Source organism: Mixophyes fleayi, chromosome 12 (assembly GCF_038048845.1).
Source record: "Mixophyes fleayi isolate aMixFle1 chromosome 12, aMixFle1.hap1, whole genome shotgun sequence".
Classification (NCBI taxonomy): domain Eukaryota; kingdom Metazoa; phylum Chordata; class Amphibia; order Anura; family Limnodynastidae; genus Mixophyes; species Mixophyes fleayi.
In genome coordinates, this window is record NC_134413.1 from 42,468,149 (window position 1) to 42,485,285 (window position 17,137).

The following is a 17,137-nucleotide window of genomic DNA, read 5'->3' on the forward strand; positions in this document are numbered from 1 at the left end:
CAAACTCACCTTTTTCTCCGAGAAGTTTCTGGTGCAATCCAGAATTCAAAGTTTCATCAATGAGGATTAGCCGTCCTGAGCTCATGCCAGCAAAACAGTCCCAAGCTGCCACCACCGTTTTTCACAGTTGTGATGAGGTTCTTATGTTGGAATGCAGTGTTTGGTTTTCTCCAAATATAGCGTTTCTTTGTGATCTCCTAGAATATTTTATGCATTTCTCTTGGAGTGATTTTTATTGGATGACCGCTCCTGGGGAGAGTAATGATGATGATGAATTAATGAGCAACGACAACTCTTTTTCTGAGGTCCTCAGAAATCTCCTTTTATGGAGGCATGACGACGTGTTCACATTCGTGTATGGTGAAGACCAGTTTTTGCTGGTGAAGGTTTATATTTCTCATCATCATCATTATCATCACCATTTATTTATATAATGTCATTATTTACGCAGTGCTGTACAAAGAGAATATTTGTCACTCACATCAGTCTCTGCCTCATTAGAGCTTATAGTCTACTTTCCCTAACACTCACACAGACTGTCACGCTTACAGACCTACTAGTTTACAGAGGTGCAGAGAGGTGAGACGGGCACAAAGTACCCTAGCTCCCCTCGGAGTCCTGGTGACTGTTATGGTGGGGGAAGATGGGGATCAGCCCCATGCACCCAACCATGGCTCCATCTAAACTGAATTGTGGTTGTGGAAATCCATCCTATTGGTCCACACAGGTGCAACTCTTCATGGCTGTATACACAGCTTTGAGTTTTTGTGAAGCTGAGCCTGCAAGGGCAGTCCGCACAGTTATATCAATGCAGCGCCAGCTGTCGCCAAGGTTTCTCACAGAGCCTGGGGATGTCCCAAGGAAGCATAAGATGGATCACACTTATTTAAATGTAATGCAGTGTACAAAATTGCAGATTTGCAAAATGCATATAATTTAAGCAATAAATATTTACATGCTGGAAATATAATGTGCAGGAGACCTTATACATGCATATTAGGCCATGGTTAGCATTTTATAGCGGTTAAAATAATTAGTTTTTCAGAAATCTGGGTTAAAATTACTGGAGTAATGGTAATAGAGTGCAGGTCATGTTACGGTTGGCAGTAATGCGTAGAATTGAATTGCCCCCTATGAGTTATGTTTGTGTTATTATATATTGCACGGTCATATCATGGTACATTGTTCAGAGATGTTTTATTCAAGTTATTAGGGCATAGAATTGTATTTTTAAGGTGTGTCAAATAGGTGTCACCTTTTGTTATACATTTTAATCTCCTACTCTTCTGAATGTCCCCAGTTTGAATGGAAGTGGATGGGACAAAACAATCTGTAACCAATTAATAATCAGAATGTTCACAGCACTATAGACACTTTCAGGAGATGAGTGTGCTGACCATGTGGCATACAGTGAACTCTATACACAAGTGATTGTGTACGGGAGGACATATCTGCATATGACAAGGGCAGTATCATGATGTAAGGAGAAGGGAGGCGAGCCAGAAGCCTTAGACTGAGAGTAAATCGTACTCCATTCTGCAATTCTGCCTCTCAACCCAAACACCAAGTTACAGGATGAGTGTCCAATTTGACCACATGTTGATGGCCAAATGGGAAGAAATCGAGCTACTTGATGCTCTGGCCAATCGTCCAGATCACTCCTGGAAAACATTGATGCATAAGCAAAGTGTGAAGGTCACCACACACATAGCCTGACAGTGGTCATCTTAAATATACGGGTGTGCCTGATAATAGTCTGAACAATTATGATTGGATCATTACTAGGTATCCTGCTTGTTTTGGGGCCATAGACGCTACAATGTCGGACAATTTGCAGATATTGCCAGTGATATAGCAGCATGTATGGCCATTAGATTATGGAGAGACCAGGAATCCTGAACAGTACACAATAGATACATAGGTAGAAAAGACACAGCAGCATTAAGTTTATTCTTTCATAAATTCTAATTCTGTTCCAAAGGATGACAAAATAAAATCCCCAGTGTGGCAGTTGACAATTGAGCCTCACAGGAGGAAAACAATATTTTCCGTGATTCCAAAAATTGCCAAATGGATAAACCACTGCCATAATGTCCTCTACAATTATAGCTACAGATACCATTTATTGGAAGAAAAACATTGACTGCATTTTTAAATTGTTTCAAATGCCGATGGGAAACCTGTATTTCTTCCATTATTATTAATATTATTATTATTATCATTACCATTATTATTATTGTAGATTTGTAACTGAATGGCTGCTCAAACCTCTTGTCTATGGTGAGGTGACCAAACTTTACCCCATATGCAAGATGTGGTGTAACTAGTGACCTATACAGTGATAATACTATGTTAGCACTATGTGCATTTATCCTCGTTTTGTAAGTTCTAGGATCTTATTTTCTTTTCAAGCTGACTGGCACTATGTGCTGATACCTACGTCCTTTTCCATCTGCATTTACCCCAACTGTAATCCATTTTTTATGTATGTAACATAGTTATTACCATGATCTAGGTACATACATAGTGGGCTGCATGGTGGCTTCTGTCTCACAGCACTGGGGTCATGAGTTTGATTCCCAACCATGGCCTTATCTGTGTGGAGTTTGGATGTTCTCCCCGTGTTTGCGTGGGTTTCCTCTCACACTCCAAAAATACTGGTAGGTTAACTGGCTGCTATTAAATTGCCCTTAGTCTCTCTTGGTCTGTGTGTGTGTATGTTAGGGGATTTAGATTGTAAGCTCCAATGGGGCAGGGACTGATGTGAAGGAGTTCTCTGTACAGCATTGCAGAATTAGTGGCGCTATATAAATAAATAGATGATGATGATGACATAGCCCTATATTTATCTACATTTAATTTAAGATGTCATGTACCAGTTAGTACAGCTTAGTGTCACCAGCAAATATAGACCCATTACTTCCTTACTTTTTACAGCATCTACAAGGTTATCAATAAAAACATAGAAAGGAACAGGGCTAAAAACTGATCCCTGTCTGACACCATTAATAACTTTAACTGGCTGAATCTTGTCCTTAATTATAATGACCCCGTGTCTTCTTCTATAGATCACTTCTCTACCTGTGTACATGCTTTTCCCCTAAACCTTGTACTGTCATGTAACAGACTACTATGTGGCTCCTGCCAGATTGATGCAAGAGTATTTTGGAGTCAAATGCACCTCTATATGAAACAAATCCAACTTGTAGTTATGGTGATAAATCTTGATATGTACAGGCTAATTGTCTGCAGCTAGGAGCTTCCTAATGAAAATATAATTTTGCACAATGTCTACCAAGTCACACCTATGAACTCCCAGATCCTCCAAATGTTATACTAAAATTGATGTGCATACAGCAGTGGAACTACCACGGGTGCAGAGGTTGTAGCTGCCTCGTGGCACAGAAATGTGGTAAGAATGACGGCTGACTCCTCCACAGGGGAGGGCTGGCAAATTTTAGCCCGGGGGGCAATACTCGACTTAGCAGCCTATTTAAATGGAAAGAAAATGCAGATGGCCCAGTGACCCAGCCCAAGGTAGCAAACTATGGGACCTGCCCAGGGGGCAGTTGTCCCCCTGCCACCCAGCCCAGCCTGCCCCTGCTCCTCCATGACACCCCTGCTCCTGAGACTTTCACACTGCTCTGAAAAGAGTTCTCCTCTGAGCAGCACGTATGCAGTGAGAGCCGGCTACCCATGCTAAAAAGACGCCCCCTCTCTGCACTTTATTTTAAACAAAACAGATTTTTTTTTTAACTTTAATACTGAAGCATTCCTGAGATGTACTTGTACTGCCAATGTCCTTAGTAAATATGCTTCCCCATGCTTTCCATACGGAAGCTTCATCTGAAGCCCCCAGCGGAGGCTACCATTGGCAATATCCAGCCTTCACCAATCCATGGGCTTTATTAAATACAGAAAAGCCTTAAATCCTGCGAAACCTGTTTTTACCGGATTTAGGGCTTTTCACCCATTGATAAACAGACCCCTAAGTTCACTAATTGATAGACCACTATTTTATATATTATGGAGTTCCTCATAACCAGATTAATGCCACAAGATATAGCACAAATCTTTAAAAAGTAAACAAAATATAAATCAGGAAATAATAAACCTGTATCAGGACATTTGTCCCAACTTCCATAAGCTCTGTACAGCGGGGAGAGTTTAGGTGATGTAGCCTTTCAGAAGTGTTAGGGCCGCCGACAGGCAATGTGGCACATCTCTGACACTGCACAACAAAGCCCCTAATGTGACACATCCACTCCCCTTTCAGGAGGGGGCTTGGTTGTGTCCCAATTACCAGACATTGAATGTACAGAGGAGTATAGCAAATGACTTTATAACACAGTTTCAGTATGGTTTCATGAAGGACCAGTCATGTGTAACAAATATAATTCTTTGTTCCGAGGAGGTAAGTTTTAGACTGGATCTTGGTAGTACAATTGATATATTTGGATTTCAAGAAATTGTTCTATACTGTTAAACATAGCAGTCTGGAACATAAATTGAGTGCATTAGGCCTATGGGAAAAAGTATGTTTGTGGGAAGAAATTTGTTTGAAGGATAGGAGACAAAGGGTAGTCATACAATTACTATATTCAGACTAGGCTAATGATATCAGTGCCCACCACAAGAATCAGTACTTGGTCCTGTCCTTTTTAATCTTCTTACTAATGACTTTTTAGATGGCCTTAATTGTAAGGTAACCATATTTGCTGATAACACTAATCTTATTAACACAGAGTACGAACCTAACTTACTAGACAAAATGGCAAACTGATACATGACATGACAGATTTAATGTAGATAACTGTAAATTGAATACAGTTGGAGAAAACTGCGATGGAAAAGGACATAGTAATACTAGTTGACAAAAAAATCTGTGTATCAGCACATAAAAGGGGGTATTATTGCGTGAGATGCAAACATAGTAGTCCCATTGTATAAGTCACCAGTTAGACCACATCTTGAATATGGGGTACATTTTGAACACTACCCTATAACAAGGCTTAGGATAACTAGAGAAGTTTAAGAGGCCAGCAACCTTATTTATAAAGACAAATGGAAGTGTTAAATTGTAATGAGTGATTACAAAGCCATGGTTTGTTTAGTTTGTATAAAATGTGCCTAATAATCAAGTATATACAGTGAAAAAGAAAGTACACCCTTGTTCAAATTTGTGTATTTGCATATCAGAGCATAATTAAACATCATCTAGGGCCTGATTCATTAAGGATCTTAACTTCTTATTTAAGTCTCCTGGACAAAACCATGTTACAATACAAGGGGTGCAAATTAGCATTCGGTTTTGCACATAAGTTAAATACTGACTGTTTTTTTATGTAGCACACAAATATCAACTTTAAATTTCAATGTACAAATAAGCTATCAAGTATTTGTGTGCTATATGAAAAAACAGTCAGTATTTAACTGGCAACTGTTGCACTATAGATTTCAGTTTGCCTTCCTATGGGTCATTTATGGAATTTTTAGGCACAAAGCTGAAGGTGGGCGCAGGGAAATTAACATTTTAGGTTAATTTGATTACACTTAATGACAAGGGGCTTGAGTTTTCCTTCTTACCCCAGACAATTAAATGTATAGTTACAGTTCTGTTTGTAGCTACAGTATATGTAATGTTTCCATACAGACAAACTGCATGACCTCTGCATTAAGAAAATTAATATCCGGATGATCCCTTGTAGGGAGAGTTATACAGAGTAATGGCAAAACATAAGTGGTGAAGATCTGGTAACATTATGGAGTGTATTAGAAAGAAAATATATTTGTCATCAGTTTATTTATTTTAAATGTTCCCTAGGTATGACTAGCCTCCAGCCATGAGTCTGACACTGACGCCAACCAGATCCCAGGACGCAGATATCATGGAGCCTAATGTTTGTGACGCAAGTGAAATAAAGCCCTCTATTGCGCAGGATTGTTTCCAGCGCTATGAAAGACCTCCTCCTGTCCACACAGCGGCTGATTGGAAAATTATATTGCACCTCCCCGAGATTGATACTTGGATACGAAGCACAGCTGAGCGAGTGAGAGGACTCACACAGTCTGTACAAGAGGATCCTCAGAGCAAGCATGTTGATGTGCACCTAATGCAGCTCAAGGTGAGAGCAGTGCAGGAATGCACTGTAACATTTCCTGGTTTTCCATTTTCTTGGGAGTGTAAGCCTTTGTTCTTTATGTATTTTCTCTAATATCCGGCTTAGGTACTATTTTAAGTCGTTATATAATATTTTTGGCATCATAGGAAATATTCTACAAATCAATATGCTCCTCATCTATGTGACACTGACAGATTTAGAATTTAAATACCGTAACTGAAAATATCAGGCTTCTTTTAGAGTTGGGTTGATGCTATTTTTTTTACATAATATACACATGTGTCGTATTTTGTGTGAATTTACTCTGCACATGCTCAGAAATGGACTTAACGCCAGTGAACACAAATGCATGCAATTCAAGTTTGAGCGTAAATGACACTTCTGACTGCCTACGATTTGAAGGGTGAAGGGAAGGGAAGGGGCGTATGCACGTAGGCAATGTACAGTAAGGGCGTGCCAAGTACTTCTTTTTGCACATCAGTGCGTAAATGATACAACTTTAAATGGGCCTATCATGTACATACTCTGGGCACATGTGACTTGTCACAAGGGATTAGTCTCACTGGGCCTGATTCATTAAGCAACTTAAGCAAGAATTTGAGTAAGTTTTCTTATTTAAGTTTTCTGGAAAAAACCATGTTGCAATGCAAGGGGTGTAAATTAGTTTATTTTTTTGCACATAAGTTAAACACTGGCTGTTTTTTCATGTAGCACACAAATATCAACTTTAAATTTCAGTGTACAAATAAACTGTCAAGTATGTGTGTGCTACATGAAAAAACATCCAGTATTTAACTTATGTGCAAAATAATAAACTAATTTACACCCCTTGTCTTACAACATGGATTTGTCCAGAAAACTTAAGTAAGAAAACTTACTCAATTTCTTGCCTAAGTTCCTTAATGAATCAGGCCCACTATCCTTTCCTTCCTCAGGCTACAAAAATTAGTAGAATAAGACCCAATGGGGGCAGGGACTGATGTGAGTGAGTTCTCTGTACAGCGCTGCGAATTAGTGGCGCTATATAATTAAATGGTGATGATGATGAATTTGCCATGATAAGGCAGGAACCAAAGTGGTTTGGTAATGCTACATAGCTACAGCAACTATATCCTGGTTTGCATATACACTATATGGACAAAAGTATTTGGCCACACCTGTTAATTAATGAATTGAGGTGTTTCAATCAGTCCCACTGCAGAGGTGTATAAAATCAACCATCTAGCTATGCAGGCTCCATTTGCAAACATTTGTGATGCAAAATTGATCATTCTGAAGAGCTCAGTGACTTCAAGCGTGGTACTGTGGTAAGATACCACCTTTGAAATAAGACGGTTCATAAAATTTCATCCCTGCTGGATATTCCACGGTCAACTGTAAGTGGTATTATTATAAAGTGGAAGCGTTTAGGAACAACTGCAACTCAGCCACGAAGCAGAAGACCATGTAAAATCACAGAGCAGCGGGGTCAACGACTGCTAAGGCGCATGGTGTAAAAGTCGCCAGCACTCTGCCGGGAGAACGTTACCTGCCTGACTGCATTATGCCAACTGTGAAGATTGGTTGAGGAGGGATAATGGTATGGGGCTGTTTTTCAGGGTTTGGGCTAGGCCCCTTAACTCCATTGAAGGGCAATCTTAATGCTTCAGCATACCAAGTCATTTTGGACAATGCCATGCTTTCAACTTTGTGGCAACAGTTTGGGGAAGGCCCTTTTTTATTCCAATATGACTGTGCCCCAGTGCACAAACTAAGGACTACAAAGACATGGTTTGATGAGTTCGGTGTGAAAGAACTTGACTGGCCCACACAGAGCCCTGACCTCAATCCCATCGAACACCTTTGGGAATGAACTGGAATGGAGATTGCGAGCCAGGTCTTCTCGTCCAACATCACTGCCTGACCTCATAAATGCTCTGCAGAATAAATGGGCACAAATTCCCACAGAAAACTCCAACATCTTGTGGAAGCGTTCCAAGAAGAGTGGAAGCTGTTATCACTGCAAAAGGGGGACCAACTCCATATTAAAGTATATGTATTTGAATACAATGTCATTACAGTCCCTGTTCTTGTAATGATCAAACGTCCAAATACTTTTTGTCCATATAGTGTATATTAAACAATTGAGGGCAGTACTTACAAAGGGTTTACCCTTAAAGAGTAATGCTCATCTTGTAGGGGGCATGAGCTAATGCCGCCACCTGTCTAGCTTTCATTCCAGGCTTAACAGGTCTTGTCTGATTCTCAATACACTATTTGGATTACAAAGAAGCTGGAAACAGAATGGACACTAGGGGCTAGATTAGATTTACTAAGCTGCGGGTTTGAAAAAGTGGGGATGTTGCCTATAGCAACCAATCAGATTCTAGCTGTCATTTTGTAGAAAGTACTAAATAAATGAAAGCTAGAATCTGATTGGTTGCTATAGGCAACATCCCCACTTTTTCAAACCCGCAGCTTAGTAAATCTAGCCCTAGATCTGTTTGTAGCCAGAATATCTGCTTTAAAGGCAGTAGTACTGGTTACAACAGGGAAGGGGGTACAATAGAGGGTGGTTTACATAGGCCCGGAGACTACAGCTGCCAGTGGAGGCCATGCACTTATTTTCTGCAGGGAAAATAAGCACATTTTAGTATTTTGCAGATTTGTAGTTCAGGATATTTGCTATAAGCAGTAAGGGGTAAGATTAAGAAAGCGCTGTCAAAAAGCAGAAAACCCCTTTAAGGGAAAATTAGAGGGCAACGCTTCTTCATTTTCACTGTCAGCTTGTGTAAAAATTTCAGCTGGATCAGATAGGACTTAAATATTAAGGTAATGTTCTTTGAACTATGTAATGAACAGTATGTCATTTTAGCCTGTAAAGCAGGGGTGTCCAACCTTTTAGCTTCCCTGGGCCACATTGGAAGATGACGAGTTGGTTTGGGCCGCACATAAAATACACTAACACTAACGATAGCTGATCATCCAAAAAACCATAGAAAACATAGTTGACATATTAAACTTACTTGGAAATGAAGTTAGTAAGAGTTAGGAAACCTGTTGCAGAATCATGATTAAAGCAGTAGTCCCATTACCAGCTACAATTTAACTTACCTGTATCTGCCCCTTAGTGGGATTCGGGGAATTAAATGCCAAAAACTTTTTTTTCCTCTCTTTCTGCACCCATGAATCATTTTTTTTATTGACCAGTTTGAAATGGTCACCGATAAAGGTAGCATCAGGAGGACTAATAGAAATCTACAGAGATTTAAAGATAGGGTGGCGGGTAAAATGGCTCATGGAGCAGCCTCCGATGAGGGTAACAGTGGGTGATATTTTCACCCTACTCAGCACTGCACAATTAAAATGGTTTAAAATATTAAAAATACAATCATCTCTTAATGTTTATATTAGATACATACAGAGAACACAGCTAGTTCATAATTGCATGGTGCAGAAAGTCCAAATTCAGAGTAACAATAATAAGATATTGGATAATCTTTCACTGCTGCTGATAGTTTGCGCGGGTGACTCCTCTGTGCTGCGCTACGCAATGCATGTTGGGTGTGATGATGTCACCCCCGACATTCACTGCGAGTGCCGCACGGAGGAAGAGACCAGGGAGGGAGCCGGAGCGCCAGCTGACGTGACCGCAAGGTAAGTATTTTCTTTTTTTTTTTTTGGGCAGGATTTTTTTTTTCATTAAAACCACAACCAAAACTCCTCCTGGGCCACATTTACAGGCGTGCTGGGCCGCCTGCGGCCCGCGGGCCGTGGGTTGGACAACCCTGCTGTAAAGGCTTGTTTATTGGTCTTTATAGTATAGCTATATGTTTATTCATTGCATTTATGCTACACATATTTATAGTTTTTATATTTTGTCACTTTATTTTGTTCTTTTTGACTGGGTTTATGGAATTGTATATCTGTGGATATTAGCTGCTATTTTATGACTACTTAAATAATAAGAGATCTATGTTTTACACAACAAGACACAAGTGTTTCAAGTGAGGTTAGTCATTCAGAACAGACTATCGTTCTGTCTAGTAGGGTAAAAAATACAATATAAAAATATAAATATTTAGAGATACTAAGCCATTATGTTTACTCTGGCTGTTAGAATTAGGTACGAACCTATTAAAGAAGCCTCCTTGTGATAGGTTGCCCTATATATTTATTTTGCAAACCTGTACTAATTTTATTTGCTTTTAATGCTTATATTGGAGGTAAGTCTCCTTTCTATTTGACCTGAGAAGTTTGGGTAGCACATACTCACGCCCTTTCAATCCCTTGCCCTGCATTTCTGTCACAATAGGCTAAAGCCCCTCTCACAAATTCACATTTTTCAAGTCCAATTGGACACTATTTTATTTAATAAAATGCATTATGCTTTGGTCTAGTAAACATAATGTACTCCTGGGTAGATACAAAGATAGAGAGGAAATATAGGGTTGTATTATTTATAAATTCACACTTGCCACCCTGTCGCCCTGTACTTGTTCCCCCCTGAAGCAAAATAATAATGGTTGAAACACCACTGTCATCTTGTCTCTGGGGTTGCAACTCACTTTTAACATGAAGTCATGAAAGTTTACAGCAATTATTTATTTGTCTTGCAGCTTTATAGTTTTTTTTTACATTTTCTAAACATAATTGCACATAGTTGTTGGAGTATATACAGGAATAAACACAATATAGCTATAGCACAAATAAAAAAGAAATAAAACATAAGCAAGACAAATAAATCATATTTAGATAAACATAAGCAAAGTGCAGACTTGCACCTGTAGCATACAACAAGTGATATAAATACAATCATATATCACTGTAGCCTAAGGCCCATCAGAAACATAATGGTTAACTGTAATATCTCTCACATTACTCCCAGTGGCGGGCTGGCCCGTGGGGCAGGGGGGCAGCGGCCGCTGGGTTAGGCGCCTATTAGGGCCGGGGGGTAGGCCGGCCGGCCGCCCCCGGATGCAAAAAACAGTTTCTCCCCCCGCGGCCGTATCTGATGTCATCAGATGCGGCCGCGTCAGCGCACAGGCGGCCGCATCACATGACAGGGGATGCGGCCGCGTCATCAATGACGCGGCCGCATCCCCTGTAATATGATGCGGCCGTCTGTGTGCCCCCCGGCCATCCCTCTCCCAGCCCGCGCCTGATTACTCCCAGTTAGTGGTGATATAGGACTGCTGAGGGTCATAAACATCTGGTTTATGATGTGATAGCCACAAAAATAAAGGAAGAAATGGCCATGCTGAATGATCTGCTTAAACTGGATTTCTATTTATTGAGCACTTTGAGTATAACACAACATAGTCAGGATATGTATCATCTTTCTGTCCATGTGACACACAAGATAGTCAAACCCAACCAGTAGATCCACCTATTGTCAACCTGTTCTTCTTCTCGAACAAGAGTCTGCCTCTACGTTAAGTGCAAAGAACATCATAGTAGTAACCAGCCCATAATGTTTAACCCTCCTGGAGGTGCCAGGTCAGAGAAATTCTGGTGTGATGGGTGTTCCTATAGGACAAGAGGTCAAAACGTATTTACTGGAATAGCACAAGAACTTGGTTCTTAAATGCAGCCATCAACTTCCTTGTTTCAGCAATGTCCAAAAATCCAAGTATGCTTTATGTGTAGTTAGCAGTCTGCCCTTGCTGGACAATACAACAAGCCCAGGCACGTATTAGAGGAATGGGGGAATTAAGATACCTTGCTGCTGGTCATTTTCTGGTATTGAAGCTCCATCTAGAGGCTTTCATCCAGTACTACATGTCTATAGAGTGTGTCTGTTAATGTGAATAAGGGAGGAGCGAAAAGTCAAGTGCAATTTCTCAGCATTGTGTAGGTTATTTCCTGTAAATCTTTATAAGATTACAATGCAAATTCACCAATGCTTGTATACTAGAAGAAAAACATTGTCTCTGCATAGGGCATCCTAGCTTAAAATGATCTATCATTTATTAATGATATAATCAAATAATAAATCCACTTTACCGCACACCATATCATATATCACTAAGGAAACTGCCTTGCTAACAGTTAATCAAAAAAATCTTAGTTAAGCTCAGCAGCCTATTAGGAACATTTTAAAGGGAACAAAAAGGCAGGTGACCCCACCCCCCATAACCCAGCCAGCCTCTGGATACATGGTTATATATAAACCACTTCTCAGTGCTTCAACCCTGTCTAACGGAAGGGTAGCTACGTCCACTTGACAACTCTTTTGTAGCAAACAGTGTTTTTGAAGGCTGTGGCGTTATCTTCGTTATGATCTCCTCGAGCCTCATTCAGAGGCCTCCGGTGAGCTGTCTCAAGGAGGGCACACCACAGCTTGCCACCGAGTACCCAACTAATATACTTATGTTTGATTTTGAGGTGGTTTATGTTTTCTCATCCAGGTTTACAAACACATGCAACAAACTATAAATGCTACATTGATGAAATATTTTTTTGTAGAACTGATCTAAGGATAAGTTTAAATTTTACTCTTAATAAGCATAATTCTCTATCAGCATATAATCACTTTTGAATGTGATGGTGTACACAGTCAGCTTTAGTGTTATTATTTGTTGTGTGAATGTGGGCCCCAGACTGAGTGGTTAGAGCTATATGTTTGTTTATACATTCTGACATCCAGTGGCTGTTTTGTAGATTTGTTTGTAACTGTTTAAATTATATTTTGTGTTACTTTGTAATCTATGGAATTAATTGGCATTACAATGGCATCTTAAGCAGTATTTTCATCATCAACATCATCAACATTTATTTATATAGCGCCAGCAAATTCTGTAGCGCTTTACAATTGGGAACAAACAATAATAAGAAAATACTGGGTAATACATACAGACAGAGAGGTAAGCGAATCCTGCTCACAAGCTTACAATTTATAGGACAATGGGAGTTTGAAACACAAGGGCATGTGCATCATATTGCACAATGGACCAGCTAGAATGCAAAGGTAAAAGTATTGAGTGGGCTATGTGTGTGGCAATGTTGGTCAGAGGGTTGTTGTCTTGTGTTAGCTGTGTAGATGGTGGTAATAGGGTAACCTAGGGAGATTAAGATGGTGGTTGAGGAATATTATAAGCTTGCCTGAAGAGCTGGGTTTTCAGAGAATGCTTGAAGGTTTGAAGACTAGAGGAAAGTCTTACTGTGCAGGGAGGGAATTCCACAAAGTGGGTGCAGCCCGAAAAAAGTCCTGTAACAGAATGGGAGGATGTGATGAGAGTGGAATAGAGACACAGATCTTGTGTAGAATGGAGGTGTCGAGTTGGGAGATATTTTGAGAGAAGTGAGGAGATGTATGTCGGTGCAATTTTGTTGACGGCCTTGTATGTTAGTAGAAAATTTTTATATTGGATTTGTTGAAATACAGGCAACCAATGTAGAGACTTACAGAGTGGGTCAGCAAAGGAAAAATGGTTTGCAAGGAAAATCAATCTGGCTGCTACGTGCAAAATAGATTGTAGGGGTTCAAGTCTGACTTTGGGAAGACCAGTAAGGAGGGAATTGCAATAGTCGTATTTTATGACATTATTTTAATCACTGAATAGTGGAGCGATATCTAAATATTGCATATGTACATATTGTTTGCTATGGCTTGAAAAAATGTTCCAATAAGGATCAAAATGTCAAATAAACAATAATTGTCTTTTGCATCACATTTGAGAGGAATTTCTACTATTTTCTTTATACATCTATCATAATATATATGTGTGTATGCCCTAAGACTGAGAGCCCAAAAAGAAATATGTTTAATTCCTATATGTATTATATGTATTATAATTAATTATATCAAATTATATATATTAATAATTCTCTGTTAAAGTTAAAATTATTTTTTAGTAAGTTGTAGGAGAAACCAGATACAAATAACATCACTGGTTTATACGGAGAGGGTGGGATATATTCTTGGTCCAGCCAAATTTGGCACTAAGAAGTCTCCTTCCCTTCACAGAGGAGTCAACCGGTCTATAGAATTTCAGTTGGGCTTTTACTGGAGACCCATTTAACATATCCCTTCTCTTACAATAGCACAGAGGACATCAGTAGAGGAAGAAAACTGCATTTAGAATATCGTTTGATTTGTTACATCTCGACTTTCAGTGGCAGCTAACTTTAAGCTCTCGTCCAAAATATACTTAATTTATTTAAAGTAATGCTTTAAATATCCAATCATCCTATTATTTTACTTTAGTTTGGGATTTCATAACTTTTGCAAAAAACTAGTGCACCCAAGTGTGATAACATTTGCTTAGATCATGAGGGTCATATTGTGTTTCATTTGGGGTACATCAGAGATGGATTAAGGCTTTGGAGGGCCCAGGGGGGCCCCTATGGTATAAGATTAAGAGCATAATGCCATCATTCAGAATTAATTAATAACCCAATCTTGAGTCAAATGGTTCTGAATATACACCATTATTAGGTCCATTGATGATTTAAATCATACTTGCCAACTTTGGCGAGGTGGGCGTGTGTGTGTGTGAGGGGATTAGTGATTCACGTCATTTGGCCACACCCCCTAAACTGTCATCATATTTTCTGGTCTATTACAGCAGAGAGCCACAATGACACACAAATCATGTCTTAAGCCCCGCCCCCGCCACTTAACTAGTGGAACCAGGAGGTTGCCCTGCTCTGCCCGGGAGTACTCCCAGTCTCCCGGAATGTGTGGGAGAGTAGGCAACTATGATTTAAATTACTAATGGTGCCCCCTTGATGATCTATGTTAATAAAATTACTCCTTTGATGATTGTAATAATAGTGCCCCTTTGATGACTTACCTTAGAGCTTCTTTTTCTTACTACTCTCTCCATTCCCCATGCTGTATAAAGAGGCTCCCGGCTTCCTTAAATGCGGCAGACATGAAATAATGACACTGCTTTGCCAAGGGAGTCAGGAGCCCCTGTATATATTCGTATCCGTGTACAGTAGCCAATGCCTTAATAGCTCCTGCGTCGTTTCTCCCCAGACAAATGCTGCTGTGCGGCCCACCACTGATCTGGGGGGCCCCATAAGAAAGGGGGGCCTGGGAAAAGAAGTGCTCCCTGGGACCCCACCTCCTTAATCTTACTCTGGGGTACATGATACTGTAAAGAATTATAGGCCGTTATTCTCACTAATTCTATTTATTTGGGTGCATCAGGTGTCTGAATTCTACCAAAATCTAAGTTTTCATTACATATTTCCAGCAAATTAACAAACTGCAAGAAGGTTGCAGGGCAGCAGACTGTTTTGGGTCCAACTACAGTAAGGAAAACATAATTACTGGTGATTGGTCCTGAACAGAAATGAATAAAATAATACTTGCTTACCTTTAAAAAATAATTTCAGGGAGATTGTGCAAGTAGCACCTAGGCACCACGCATAGTATACCCTGCTCTGACCAAGGGGCATGCCTTGGGCGCATCTAGTGCCACCTTATAGTACTGTGTGCAGCATGCCACCAGAGGGGGTTTGTGTGTGGGTGGCAGGTCGCCAGAGGCTGTATGTGTAGCAGTGCTGAAGGGAAGTTTATATTTTGCTATAAAATTTTTATAAAGAAGTGAAATGACTGCAGCACTGCTTACTTGGAATGTGAGCCTGGTAATGACTTGCTTCAATCACAAAGACCATCAGTCTTCTTGCTGTTTCCTGATATATGCACATACTGAATAGTGTGCCAATGCTATCCCAGACTCAAGCTCGTTATGCCATATCAGCTAGTGCATGCATGCGCAAGCCGGTGGTTTTAGGAGGCACATGATCTGGGAGATTAGTCTACCTTCACGGCAGATCTGCCAATATTCTGTGAGAACAGACAAGTATGACACACACAGACTTACATTCTGTGCCTGATTCATCAAGAGGTGCAATGTGAAAGGAATCTGCGTTTTTGAAATTGGACAGAAATTGGACGCAAGCCCGTCCGTATTCAACTATAAGGGGATCTGAAGAAACAGTTCTAGTTGAATATGGACCAGTACACTCTGCCTATATGGCACTTGTTGTATGCTGACAGACATAACACAATACAGGATATGTGCAATATAAAGTCTGAATGCACAGAAAAGAAATATATAAATATAATTATTGATAAAAATACATTGAAAAACAAATTGTATTTTTCTTTAGATGTAATACATTTATCAGGATGTTCTTAATGCCTATAGTACATAAAATGCATTTTTACAGTTTCTCTTAAATGCAAACACATGTTCTGGCATGCATATGGGTCTGTCATCACTATCAGTCAACACTTACACCTGCCCTGTAGCTGGTGAAAGTTAAATGACTAAAAACAGATCCCTGAGAGATGCCCAAAGCTTGAATCATACAAATGTGTGTGCGCTTCACCTTGACACACCTTACTGTAGATTGCCTACATGCATGTACCCCTTCCCACCCTTGTTCCGCCCTTGAATCATAGACAGTTGCAAGAGTCCTTTGCATTCGAAGATAAATTGCATGCACTTGCATTTACTGACGTATAGTCCGTTTCTGAGCAAGCACAGAGCAATTTCACACAAAATACAGTACATAACGGGATTTACGTTCCTTAATGATTCAGGCCCCCTATGTGTACGAACGACAATCTCACTGGCTAGTTATCCCGAGGAAACATTGGGAGACAAGGAAGTGGCAGCCATTTTCTTGTAGTACTGATCTTCATACTGCTAAATACTGATAGTAAAGGAAAAATAATATGCATAAAAAATGAACACAACCTGTCCCCGTTTATGGCAGCGGCCATTTTCTTGTTGTACGGGATGCACAGCTGGCATATGGGAGTCCAGGAAATCTCACAATATTCATGTTTCACTGGCAGAATTTGACCTTAAATGTTCCCAGTTCTACCCCGGCCACACACACAGCAGATTGCAAGTACACCAAAATCTCTATTTGCATGAAATTTTGGTTTGGTTTGGTTTTTAGTCATCTCTAGGACTAAAATTATAGGATTGTATGTTTGTATGCAAGTCATATGGCTTAGCCAGATATGTAAAGTTATTTTCCTTAAAGGAATGATTATTTTATATTGT

The 17,137-nt window shown here is 39.9% G+C and overlaps 1 protein-coding gene across 1 annotated transcript in view; it reads left to right on the plus strand.

Moving 5' to 3' along the window:
* AKAP6 (A-kinase anchoring protein 6) overlaps positions 1 to 17,137 on the plus strand; it is a 165,619-nt gene that overhangs the window by 8,297 nt on the left and 140,185 nt on the right. The window contains exon 2 of the mRNA XM_075192675.1: positions 5,825 to 6,125. Coding sequence (XP_075048776.1) covers positions 5,844 to 6,125 — 282 coding nt within the window. The 5' untranslated portion in view covers positions 5,825 to 5,843. The remainder of the gene's footprint in view (positions 1 to 5,824; positions 6,126 to 17,137) is intronic.